The sequence below is a fragment of the Enoplosus armatus genome, chromosome 23 (genome assembly GCF_043641665.1).
Source record: "Enoplosus armatus isolate fEnoArm2 chromosome 23, fEnoArm2.hap1, whole genome shotgun sequence".
Classification (NCBI taxonomy): Eukaryota; Metazoa; Chordata; class Actinopteri; order Centrarchiformes; family Enoplosidae; genus Enoplosus; species Enoplosus armatus.
The window spans coordinates 4,989,513-5,003,038 of NC_092202.1; the positions used below are offsets into that span (position 1 = coordinate 4,989,513).

Consider the following 13,526-nt stretch of genomic DNA (forward strand, 5'->3'; position numbering starts at 1 on the left):
TATAGAGTAAACTGAGTGTCTTATATGTATAAAAATGATATTATATATCATATAGGGAGTAATGAATGATAGAATGAAGGAGTGATTTTGGAGACATACTCACTCTGTACTTGTGTACGATTGAGTTGAAATGAATAAACCTTTTGAATATTAAAAAAAAGAAACGTAAGTAGCAATCTATAGATTTTCCCAAAATCTTGGATCAATTCTATTTTTTCATGAAAAAGTTGCCATATAACTGTCAAAATGTTTAATATGTGTTGATAAGCACACTTTAAAAAGAACTGCATTTTTTAAATGTGCACTCTTTTTGCTTATGACTAAAACTATCACCATTGTTATCATAAATGCTGAAGCTACACTGTTAAACTGCTATAAACCTACAGTTAGATAACTATGCTATAGGCCTATATTTGGTGTATAAGTGTAAATGAGTTGAATGACGTTGGGCCTCAGTGATCCTACAGTGATCCTCAGGGCTCAATGGTGACAGACGCCTGGCCGGTGACCTGCCTGAGAGCAGGACAGTCCAGAGTAGCGATCACCCTGGTGCTGCCGGCCCTCTGCGGAGTGAAAAACTCGGCCCAGGTCAGAGAGGAGCCCCCTGTGATCAGACTGAAACAAGCAGGGTTAGAGTCAAATGCCAGAGCGACTGATTTTTGGTGTCATTTAAAAAAAATATTGAATCAGTATTTTGTCAGAAATGTAATGGACACGGTTGGTTATGAATAAAAGCACCTGGCATGCTTAAATTTAGTTCCATAATTTATGTTCTGAAGAATACAGTTTCAGAGGTTTATGTAATTTAAATATCAGAACAGTAATGGTATGCCGCACTCTGGAGTTTAAATTCAGGCAGTGGATTTATTTTAAAATGCAGATTTGTACAAATCTCTGCAGCCTATCATGAGAATTTTATGCTACACCACCTACGCACAGATACGAACTGATGAATAAATGCTGTAACATAATGAAAAATTGTGCTTTTTTTTGGTGAAAACTTTAGTGATTTTCAGCTGAAGGTTTGTGTGGTTATGAAAAGGATAGCACTTTTAGTTCATAAAATAATTTCTAACAGATGGAATATCTGGTGGTTGAAGTGAATCTGAACTAGTTTTTAAACTGATGAAGCTTTTTTCTTTGTTTTGTATGAAACACTAAAATATCAGACAAGTAAAAGATTTCACCCACACACACACACACACACACACACACCTATTTCTTCTGTGCTGAACTGACCTGTAATATTTCATCCTGGGCTGCATGATCCCGGGTCCCTCCATGCGAATGTAGACGCCCTCCAGGATGAAGGTGAAGGGGTTTGTGAACTCCACAGTCACCATCATCTCCTCATTCACTTTCCCCCCTTCAGACACCTGAAGTACACAAAGAACATACATCATAAAAAGAAAATGTGACAATTCCACCACATAAAACTGTGTTTATTAGTGGGCTGAAAGTCAGGTTCCTAAATTTATTGGCCACATGAGAGGGATTAAATTGTAGAAAAAGTAATTTTGGAAAAAGACAGTAGTAGAAATGTGTTTTTGCATCTTTTAAAATGCAGGATGTGTACCAAAACAATAATGCCGACATATTAGATTAACTGATTTGTGTAAAGGTTTCTGGTATAATCAGAATAAAAGCATTGCAGACCGTGACACTAAGTGTGGGAGTGTGCAGGGGGACGACTTTCATGGCGGTGATGATCTGTCCGGTCTCCTTGACTTTCCCAGTAGCAATAAAGTGGAGGTTGGCCTGTTCCACCAGATGCTTCATGTATTTCGTTGACTCGACCACCACCAACTCCTTCACACCTGGAGAACACAGAAATACAACACTGCTCTTTCTCTGCATTGGCCTTTTGGGATTATTTCTTACTTTTAATTGCATGTTTTTTCCTTTTAGATCTACAATATTTCCAAAGCATGTGCAAAATATTTCTAAGATTCTAGGATTATTAAGGTAGAGGACTGGACTTTGAGTGCTTTCTTGTGTTAAATTCTAATAGTTTTACTGATGTCTAATGATTTCTAACAAGGCTTACATGGTCTTGATAATGTAGTTGATGTTGTCTGTGGTTGCAGAATGAATATAGTGAAAAAGTCAATAGAAATACTTTTGAGTACTAGTGTGTTTTTGTGGGTCTTTACTCACTTTTGTTGGGGCCAACCGTCACTGTGGCATCCCTGAACAGGAACTCGGAGCTGGTGACTCCGGTGTAATACACCACGGTCCCGCTGATGTAGGTGTCCACGATGCGGCGCTCGTCGCTTCGGTTTATAAACTCCAGGTTCAGTTCGAAATCATCACCCACGCTGACCTCCAGGGTGGGCAGGACCAGGTCCACGTCGGCCAGAGGAGGGTTGGACTTCTCTGGATTACAACCGTACTCCTCCGCTTTTTCCAGAACGGTCCGCTCCTCCTTACTGCCTAGATTGGATGATTGAAATATATTAGTGCAGTGTTTGCACATTTCTATAAGTTAAAAGGATAATATCAATGTTTGTTTTAGTTTTTGTTTACAGGTTTCCTGGTTATCTGCAGTCAGCATATTTGGAGATATCAGGACCATCAGTAACAAAATGGCTTGGGCTAAATCCTTGTTTGCCAAATTCATGCCAAATTTGTGATAAACGAAGCACAAGAATTGACCCAAGTATTCTGGCCAGAATGACGCCAACTGGAGCTTATTTCCAGACCAAAAGGACCCAAGTCCCAAAAACCTGGCAACCGCAAAGGGGCAAATATCTGGTCCTCTAGTGCCAGAACACAGCCGACTGTGCCAACACTCAACCACCATCATCCCAAATTAGTTTGAAAAACAAATTGACTTAACACTGACTCAGAGACTTCACAGTAAACAGTAAATACTGTGTTTCTGACTAAGTGTTTCAGTGTTTCTGTTTTCATTATGATACTGTGTCCAGAATAAACATATTCATAGTGCATATTTGGAGGTACACACACCCACAGAGACAGTTCTGCCCACTCTTAAAACACTGCGATTTGTGTTTGATGGAGTCACTGACCTTCAGCAAACTTGTACTGATCGGTGATGTCGAGGCGGGTCACATCTCCTGGAGCTTTGGTCAAAACCATGCGGCCTACATGAGTCCGGTTCACTTTGACTGGCTCCATGGTCCCATCTTTACTCCGGGAATAAAACACCACATCGCTGTTGATCTGTAGGGAGAAAGACAGAGATAATCAAAAGAACGATGGCTTGGATCTGACCTGAACTGAAGTGATTTGGAGAGGAGCCTCAAAAGAGAAAATTTAATACTGTGTGAATAAGAGATTGTCCTGTTTGAGTGAAACAAGATTATTAAATACTAACAGCCACCTCGTCAGCAATTACAGACAAAAAAAAGAAACGTTTTACAGAAAATCACACTGAAATAATGTTGTTTAAAGACTCACCTCAGCAAACACAAAGGCAGCATCAAATGGGAAGCATATCTGCCCATGTTTGATGGCCTGGACTGATGCAGGGCCACATCTGTACATGCCTTTATGAATAATGGAGGAAGAAATTAAACACTGATGTGCCGTCAGTTTAGTGTTTATACTTTTATCCTGACTGAAAAACACTTAAAACAATGGTCCATTCATTTATTTATAAAATATTCAGTACAACAATTCATATTTGTTTCTTTGGTGTCTGGGATTTATCTGTAAATAGAGGAATTAGCTATGTATAGTACTCTTAATAACTAATAACCTATTATAAAGCCAGCAATGATTTCATATTATTATTATTTACCATCGCTGGTCTCCTGTGGTGTTGAATCCACAACCTGCCAGCCTCCAAAACCAGCTGGGAGGTCTGGTCTAGACATGTAGCACTCATTCCAGCAGTGATAGTTCCTGTCAATGACAAACATTATTTTAAATATCATTATAGAAATTGGAATAATACAAGTCCTGTCCTGTCATTTCCTCCACACTTGTAATCACAATACTGAAAAACTGCTACAGCCTGTACAGTGGATCTGAACCTCATAGCTTTACTAGTATTGGGGTTAAACGTGTTGAAGGTCCTGGAGTGTTTAAAATTTAAAGGGTTCATCCTCTGAGGAGCATGAAAAAAATAAACATTACACAATATTACATTAAAAATAAAAATGTAAAATATCGTTGTCATGTACCAAAGCAAAATGAGAATTTTGCTACCGACTGTAACCAATTTTGGAGGAAGAGTCCTCTGGGGACCATAAATATTCATACCAATACTGGCAATCGCACCACTAGTTGCTGAGATAACTGTTGGACAGACTGAAGGACCACCGGTGGAATTTCTAGGCCCCGCGACCAGCAGGTCAAAAGCAAACCAAAAATTAAAAAGTCAAGATCACTGTATAATGGAGCTGCATAGAACATGTGTTACCAGATAGAGTCTCTCGTGCGATTGCGGTCGATCCTGCCGCTCTCCTCCAGGATGATGTCAGTCCTCAGGTTTCCGTCGTTGTCATGAGCGGAGTAGTAGTTGGTGACGACCCGAGACGGGATGCCCAGACAGCGCAGGACTAAAAAGACAAGTAAAGACAGAAATCAAGGAGGGAATAAACAAGAATAGAAGGTTCTCAACTGAATGAACTGACCCAAAGTATCTAAATATAAGCCATAATAAGAGCTGATGGTTGAGAAATGGTTCCTCTATGTTTCCTTTCCTATCTCCTTCAGCCTAGGAATGAAAGGAAGTGCTTACTGTTTAGTTACACCACCATGGTTACCTCTTCCCAACTCCTCATAACTTTCCTTTCTCATCTTTCCTCAACATAAAGACCTTTTCCACTGAGGTCGAGAAGAAATTTGGAAGGGGTTTGGAAAGGAATTGTTTTTCTGCTACTTGGATCCAATCAAGATCTCACAGGTGTTGAAGACGGCAGCGTAGACCCAGCACTGAGCGAAGCAGACGGGCATCTTGCTTCTGGCGTAGGTGAGCAGGATCTCTGTGCTGCCAGTCCAGGAAGTGGGCGCCACTCCGTAGGTGTAGTCGCCGCTCCAGTTCCCCACCAGCACGCCTTCATCATCACGAGAGTTCAGCTGAGTACAACAAAGGGCAGATTTTAGACATTTATTGTTCTGATGCAATACAGTATAGTTGGGTGCGGCTATCAAGTAAAATAAATATTTTCTCACCATAGCAGAGGCCTTCCTGGTCACCTTGACGGGGTCTCCTCGGTTGGTGATTGGCATCTCAGACCTGTCCATGATGTACAGACAGGCATCCAGGACTCCATAGTTAAACTAGGGAAAAAAACCTGAAGTCAAAAGAATAATTAGGAAAATCAGTCCTGAAGTCCTCGATTGGTTTTTCTACTACCTGTCCATAGTTCCAGTTTCTCTCAGCGATGTCGTCAAATGCACCATGGTAGATGATCCCCATCTCACTCATCACGCACTCCTGCCTCTGTTTCTCATCATCCAGGAACACAGCATCATCTGAGGAAAGACAACAGGTCTTGTGGATGTTTATGGACATGAAACTTAGACAAAAGCCACAACATCATGTTCCAGCTCAGTGGTTCAATAAAGTGGCAAAATAAAATTGTGGTCAAGAAGCCTAAACCGACCTGACGCCCAGGGATTGAACAGAATGTATAGGTCTCGGCTGTTGTCCCGTCTGGTCCTGCGGATGCCGAAGGGCGTCTGCACAGCGACGTACAAGTGGTACTTCCCCACAATGCAGTCTGCCGCAGGAGTGATGCCCATGGTGACCGAGTTGTCAGAGGTGTTTGTGACGCGGCCTTCCCAGAAGCTCTTACGCTCGTTGTTGGGGAAGACAGGAATGTAGGTGCCCTTGCTGTACTGAGGGCTGGTGCCTGGGTGAAAAAAAGTCCATATAGTACATATAATAAAATGTACATATAATATACACTTTTTAATGAAAATGGCTCAAGAAAATGCTCAAAGACAGTGGGCCTGTCACCTGCTGACAGGTTTCCGTTTAAAAATATTATCTCATTATATGGGAGCCAACTTCCACAAACTTTTGTATATGATAATGAGAAGGGAAGATTTCTCATAATTGTGAGATGAAAAGTTACACTCGACCTATTAAGACATAATTATGAGAAACAAACTGCAAAAAAACAAGGCAGATTTTTTGTAAACTCTTGGCATAAACTAGCTTCTATACATTAAGAAGAAGAGTACTTCAGTTTGTTGCTTTGATAACATCTTAAAAAATGCAATGACCATGTGATCCAGAATTAAGAGAGTTTATAACAACTGCAGGATGGAAAATATCACTTTATATCATTAAGACTACAGTATGCTCGGCTCACCGATGATAAACTCCACAGCAAACTTGTCTTCAGCAGGTTTGTAGGGACGATTGAAGTTGATCTTGACCTGGAACTCTTGTCCTCGACGGACCACCAGATAGTCAGAGTTGAACAACATGGTGTGGTGTTGCTTCTTGTTGATCTCATCTGGCCTCTTCATCATGTCCACGTCCCAGATGTCAAGATAGTCTGAATGAACAGAGACAAAGAGAAAGAAAGACAGGACAGGATTTTCATGAGATTTGATGGACAGGCAGCACCTGAGCCACAGAACAAATGACAAGACTTTGGTGGTGATCTGACTTGTAATTGTGCACACTTGAGACTAAATACTTGTTTCTGATTTTATCAAAATACTCAAATTGTCACTCAGATTTTGTGTGCCCATACACCTAAAAGTTGTGTTTTCTGCTGCAAGAGTTAAGTTGCAGTACAGTACAGTAAATAAGGTCTTCTTGTATATATTTGCTGATGCCCGTACAGTCTGTGCACACCAGTGCCTCATTTACAAACCATTGTTTTTTAGTCAAGCAGCAGATTGAGACTTGACATTTAATCCTATTAAGTGTTTGCAATCAAAAAGCATATAAAGAAAAAGGAAGGGATAATTGTTCGGTGGTGGAGACCGTTCTCTCTAAATGTGTCAACAGTTGTAAACTTATCTAAAACCTCAGTGACGTGTATGTACAGTAAGTCACCCCTACAACCACTCATTTGTGGCTGTTTGCCACATTCCAGTCACTCCATTCATAAATTCCTGTCACATGTGGATATCTCTCACTGTGTAGCTCTTTGACAATTATACTGGGTGGAGTGTAGTGACAAGCTGCAGGAAGTGTGCAGAATTTATCTTGTTTAGATGTCATTCATGTGTCAGTCATGTGCAAAGCCTACTGGAAACTGTGTCACTCTCGGGAAAAAGACTTTATCTTCTCAAAGCGCTGTGGCATCCGTCTTCTGCCCTTCAATTCTTTTTCTTAATAAATACGAGCTTATTGTTAAGAGGAGTAGACTTGACAAACTGTTCTGCTGCTTTAACAGACTTCTACATTCACCCTTTTAATTTAAAAATCACTTTTCCACATGGAGACTTTCCCCTACATACACATTTGATTGCACGTGTTTTCATATGTGAACTTTTTCTATGGGTTGATGAATTGCAAACACAAACATACAGACAACACACTGTAAAACATTTTAAGCTGGTTCAACTTAAAAATGTAACTTCCTCTAATGCCTTAAAAATGTGAGTTAAACTTTAGTTGAATTATTAGTTCAAAGTCGTCTCAAGAGGTTTGGAAATATAAAACAAAATGAGTTTAGTTCACTTGAACGTAAGGTATTAAGGTGATGCAAAGCTGCTTTAAAGGACTTTGTTAAACTCACACACTAAAAGTTTAAGGCGGTAAAGACATTGTTTTCATCACTATGAGAAGTAACAACCATGACTTATTTTAACATGTATTAAAGAGGATGCTGGGAAATCTGCTAATATGCTGATCATGTTTCTTTAAAACTTAATTTAATGAGTTGAGTCAACTCTCAGCAGTACAAGTAGTTAATAGTTAATGTAGTTTATTAGTTGACTCCACTAAATTCCTTTGTGATGTTTTACAGTGTACTCCCTCACCAGTCAGAGGTGGGAATCCTCTTGGGCCTGGTGCAACAAAGGGCTCAAACTCAGGTATGTCCGTTGTGTCGGAGTTGGAGCTGGCTATGGGAACTGCGGTGCGGCCCCGGTTTGTCGCCTTAGGAGGGGGTCCGGTGGGAACAGGGGGGGCAGGGGAGGGAGTCGAGGTGGTGCCTTGATCAGACATGGTGGTGATAGTTCAGGGTGGATGATCCGTCGCAGGACTGGAAGAGGAGAGTGGATGGAAAACAAATACTTAAGATTTCAGTTTTTGCTACATTATTCATGCATTCGCTTAAATTCATTAGTTCTGTTTCTTAAGGCTGAATTCCCATCATGCTCCCTTCATTGCTGCAAGGTGGGTGAGCTGTTTTCAAACCCATCTGCTTTACATCTGTGGAAAAACTGGAAACATGTCAGTGTGTGTGTGTGAGAGAGAGAGAGAGAGAGAGAGAGTGTGTGTGTCCTTGTCCCTTTTATTCAAGAGGGAAAGATTTTCAAATTGTAATAGCTGTAAAAGCAAAGCACATGAAAATATTGAAGTTTGTGAGTGATGAAACTTTACAATAGCACACACATGGAAGTAGTTTCCATGTTTGTGGGTTGGGCGGAGGGCGGAGTTTACAGTCACTCCCCTTCCTGTACGATGCTGGTAAAGAAAGACACTTTTAGATCCACTGAGACTATTACCTAATACAACATGCAATCCAACTGGGACCAACCAACTGAAGAGTTAAAATGACACTTTTGTAATAAAATAATTGATACAGGAATACTGATGGTAGTACTAGCAGTAGAGAAAGTACAATTAAAAGTACTACCACTTCTTCAATAGACGAATTATGAAAAGAAATACATTGCTGAAAAAAACATTATAATAATCGATGCAGCCCTAGAAGTGATAATGTAATAATGATACAAAACATGGGAGTGGAGGCGGTGGTGAGCATACTAATAGTAGTAGTAGTAGTAGTTGTAATAATGGTAGTAGTACTAGTAGAAGAAGACTGTTATTTCCATTCATGGTTAACCAAATTAATCAAAAATACGCTCAAAGGTGAAAACAATAAACCAAAAACACTATACACAACTGACCACTAGCAGGTTCAAACTTAGCCCTGGGTGTGAACACATCAAATTGATGTAAACAAAGACCGTCAGTGTACTCAGAATGACTCATGAAAACATTACATCAACCCTTCAGCCTTCTACCTAAAACCCGCTTCCCAGACACGGAGACATGAAGTTACTGCCATGATGATTATGTAAGTATGCGGTAAAGGTGGTTTAACCATTAAATACACAACAGCTGTTTTCATAAGATGCTAGCAGGGTGCACAGTACGTCAGGTTTGTTGTACAAACACCTGCCTGAGAACGAGACTCGCTGTTGCATAATGTGCTGGTCGAGGAGAGACGTTTGGGACGACGTTGAGCTGCATGAGTCATCAACAACACAGTGAGAGCTCTGTTTTCACCTCAACCACCGGTGGCACAGAGAGACATGCTTACCTTCTGCAGACTGGCAGAGGGACACATGGGCAGACAGACAGACATATTTCTATTTTATTCCACTTTATACATCTGCTCCACTACATTTCAGAGGAAAATACTGTAGTTTCTACACATTTTTTTGACAGCTACTTTTCAGATTAGGATTCAACATGAAAAACATATGATGTTAAAGATTAAACCAGTGGTTTGGCTTGAGACTGTGTGTAGTTAGCAGTTCCACCAAAGAGTGACAACTTATCAGATGGTTTAATTTAAACAGCCAACAGTTTGAGGCCCAAAGAGGTAAAATTATTCAATATTTCCCCCCAAAAAGCAAAGATTAGAGAAAAAAACAAAAGTTAAATGTTACTCATGAATTGACACATCATAATCTAATAATATAACACTCACAGGGTCCATTTTTCTGCAGCACAAGTACTTTTGAATGCAGTACTTTTACCTGTAAATGTGTATTTTTGCATTGTTGTATTGGTACTTTTTAAGTAAAGGATCTAAGTACTTATTCCACCATTGTGGCAGCGAAGTGTGAAAGTCCTTTAAGTTTAAAACTAGATGATGTTAAATGAAGTCATACTTATTGTATACAGGCAGTGGTAAATACATGTAGTTACTTCACACTGCTGCATATCAGTGACCTAAAATTTCTCCATATGTAAGACACGTGACAAATGCACACACACACACACACACACGTTTTTTAACACAACTTTGGCAAATGCTGAGACAGCAGAAACCTCCACACAGGTTTACCAGCAGAGCTGAGCCTGTTTGTGCTGTGGGGAGGTTTTGTGCTCCCTATAAAACTCTCCGTCACGAGCCCACATGTTTTCCAGCAAAAACTCAAGTTAAATGGTATGTTTAATATACTTTCTAGAGACATAAAATATGCCTGTCAACCGTTTGGAAAACCTTAATTGAAGCAGCATCTGCTGAAGAGGAGATTTCACATTGAGAAACCATTTTTTTTTGTCTTCTATTGTTATTGTTGCTTTTACACTAACTGTAATAGTAATAAAAAATTGTTATAATAATAATAACCTGGATTTTTAAATCCACTGTTACTGTTATCAATACTCAGATAGAGGCCCCTGGATTATTAGGATGAGGGAGGATGACTGACACATTTTAGATCAAATGATCTTGAAATTTGAATTGAAATCCTAAAATGTGCATGACACGCAGTGATGTGCAATAGGTTTGTTTGAGTTATTCAGAGCCCGTTTGTTTCACCAAAAGATATCAAAAGATTACACAACAACTGCAGAGTGTTTTAAATGACTCTCAGATGTATCATCAAATTAATTTGCATATTGACATCTGGAAGGTATAAACAAAACAACGTTACCAAGCTGCTGAGGAAAGCAGAACTCTGACAAACGCAACCTTCGTATCTGTAAAGTAAGTGTGAACGCAGAGTGGACGCACCTCAGAAGAAGTTGTAGAGAGAAGCTGCTGTTGGAGTTGGTCTGCTGCTGCTGCTGCTGCTGCTGCTCCGTCTTGGGAGACTCCTGCTTCTGCTTATAAACCCTACAGGGGAGAGGAAGAGCTATCAGTGTGTGTGTGTGTGTGTGTGTGTGTGTGTGTGTGTGTGTGTGTGTGTGTGTGTGTGTGTGTGTGTGTGTGTGTGTAAGACCGTTGCAGGGGAACAATGTTGTGTAACTGGTCAGTCCATCTTAGGAGCAGGATGTGGAATCTACCATCTCTGTACAACCCACAGCTGGATGGAGCTCAGAGAGATAAAGCCACTGACTGATTGAGACTCTCACAGTTTGATATACATGCAAGTTTAGTGTGACGAAGAGGAGTATCTTCATCTTACTACTGGTGATAAAGACGACACACATTTTATTTTGTTTCACTTTTTTTTTTCTAATGTATTTTTATTAGCCATCAACTGAAATATCCCGACAGGTATTGGATGGATTGAGATAAAATTTTGTACAGACATTCATGGTCCTCAGAGGATGAATCATAATGACTTTTAATCTTGCGCCACCATCAGGTCAAAATTGTAACTTGTCCAGTTCATGCGCTTATGAAAAACGAACAACTTTCCCATCAGTCTCAGCTGTACTTGTGTGTTTTGCACTAATTTGCAAATGTTAGCATGCTAACACGCTAAACTACGATGGTGAACATGGTAAACGTTACACCTGCTAAACATCAGTACGTTAACAACACATCGTTATCACTGTCGAGGGTTTGACTTTTATTGAAAGTTGAGAAGCTGAAGAAAGTTATTCAACTGTCACTTGGTTTAAGGTAGTTAATGTATTAATTTAGTGTTGCTAATAATTCATGTTTATCTTCCTCCTGAGTTGTAACAGCGTGTTGTTTGTTCACAGGAGAAGCTCTGACTGTCTATTTTGATATTGTTTGTTTTAGTTTATTTCAGGGTTGATTAGAATATGTTTTTATTTCCGTCTCTCTCTTGTTTCTAGTTGTGCTGGCCTCCCGTCACGGGTGTGGTCGGTGTGCTGGGAGTCCACTCAATTTTGAAGGTGTGGTTTGTGGTGGCATGTTTACGAGTGTGATGCTTTTATTTGCAATGTTGGTTTTGGTTGGTGTTATCTTTACACAGGTAGGATACTCCCAGTGGCTTCCCAGCAGTGGCATGTCCGCTCCTCTTCCTCTCTTTTTGGGTTTTAGTCTCAGTTATAAATAAAAAGTCAGTTATAGAAGTTAAACCTCACCGACTGTTGTGGCCTCTTTACTGAAGCCCCTGTGTGTCAGTTCAGTTGGTAATTCCTGGCAGGCTATTTACAATTGAAGTTTCACTAATAAGGACCTGTTTGCCCGACTTGTGATGAATGACCGAAATGCACGGGTCTGATTCAGGACACCGGCCTAAAGCTGGCAAACTGGAGCTGATTCTCCACCGAAGTTGTCCCAGGTTTTCACCCCCACTTAAAATGGTACCCTGTACATTTTTTTCAATCTCAACAACAATCTCATGTTTACATTCACGGTTCCCCACAAATCGCATTGTGTGCATTATAAGCCATATTCCCCTCCCAATTTAGTGCAAATTTTAAACAAAAATTGCAGTTGAGTTGCAGCGAACATTGCACTTTGTTGCATGTTGTTTTCATCGATTCACCAACTTTCTCACCTCAGCCAAGCGTACTTGCAATATTTTGACTTTCTTTCCCAATTTCCGATGTAGAAAATCAATAGATCGAAATGCATTTCTTGAGGCCTAATAAAAGGTGTGGAATATATTTCCCTCCTCATAACATTTGCAAAGCCAATTATGGGAAGAATTTGCTGTTACATTACCAATGACACTAATGACACTACTACCAATAGTACTCTCACTGTTACTACTACCCCTACTTCCTCTGATACTACTACTTTACTACTAAGACCGCTTCCTGCCTTTACTCCAGCATTTACACACTTCTCTTTTCCATATTGGCCCTGATACTAATAATAAAGAGCAAGAAATGAGTCCAAACACAATAAAAGACACATCTGCTGAAGAGCCAGTGGAGCCACCACCACATTGCTTATGCACAAGATGTCCTTTTCATTCATTCGTTTAATCATCTGCTGCTACCATGAGAAAGAATTTCCATCAGTGCTACCCAAAACATGAACATAAAAAAAGTGTTTAATTTCCATAGAAAGCAGAAAGATGCAAGCTTCTAATGTTTCGAAATGATTGAAAAAAATACACGTTATTGGACGTACAACCTTTAATTTAAATCTGATTCCAAGTCAGCAACAGATGTGGGAGCAAAGCTAAAAATACCCACAGGCTCCACTGTTGAATAAAATTACAGAGGAAACACTGTACTGTATGTTTCTGTGTTTCCCATTTCCAGCACTAGCAATTATCTTCTTGATTGACCAGTTAATTTCAGGGGCAAACTAATCAGCAAATGCCCATTCAAATTTACACGTTACATTAAAAAGAAACAACTGTGAGCTTCAGCGTTGATGGTAGAGTTTTTTGGGGCTGTTTTTTTATTCATGATATGGAGTTTTTTAGATGCCAGGCAGCCTCATATTTGGAGGGAAGTGCGGCTGCTGCAGGGAGTCCAATAAAAAGTAATTCATTTGACATTTACGAAAAAGCAGCACACA

The 13,526-nt window shown here is 40.0% G+C and overlaps 1 protein-coding gene across 1 annotated transcript; it reads right to left on the reverse strand.

Moving 5' to 3' along the window:
* Positions 1-241: 241 nt before the first annotated feature.
* Positions 242-10,900, reverse strand: f13a1b (coagulation factor XIII, A1 polypeptide b). The gene is made up of 15 exons (XM_070929626.1): positions 10,863-10,900; positions 7,924-8,147; positions 6,294-6,482; positions 5,580-5,828; positions 5,330-5,448; positions 5,146-5,253; positions 4,875-5,049; positions 4,391-4,529; positions 3,767-3,870; positions 3,424-3,512; positions 3,033-3,186; positions 2,158-2,433; positions 1,657-1,817; positions 1,240-1,376; positions 242-615 (listed from the first exon to the last, which is right to left on the reverse strand). Exons 2-15 carry the CDS (start codon positions 8,108-8,110, stop codon positions 474-476), a joined length of 2,229 nt encoding a protein of 742 aa, XP_070785727.1. The 5' UTR covers positions 8,111-8,147; positions 10,863-10,900; the 3' UTR covers positions 242-473.
* Positions 10,901-13,526: the final 2,626 nt, after the last annotated feature.

What these genes read in the sequence shown, in the direction of transcription:
- f13a1b (XM_070929626.1), bottom strand. Translation starts at nt 8,110, where the DNA reads ATGTCTGATCAAGGCACCACCTCGACTCCCTCCCCTGCCCCCCCTGTT. An exon ending in CGCACGAGAGACTCTATCTG is followed by an intron (nt 3,871 to 4,390) that starts GTAACACATGTT and finishes TGTCATTGACAG; the next exon opens with GAACTATCACTGCTGGAATG. An exon ending in CTGCCTTTGTGTTTGCTGAG is followed by an intron (nt 3,187 to 3,423) that starts GTGAGTCTTTAA and finishes TTCTCCCTACAG; the next exon opens with ATCAACAGCGATGTGGTGTT.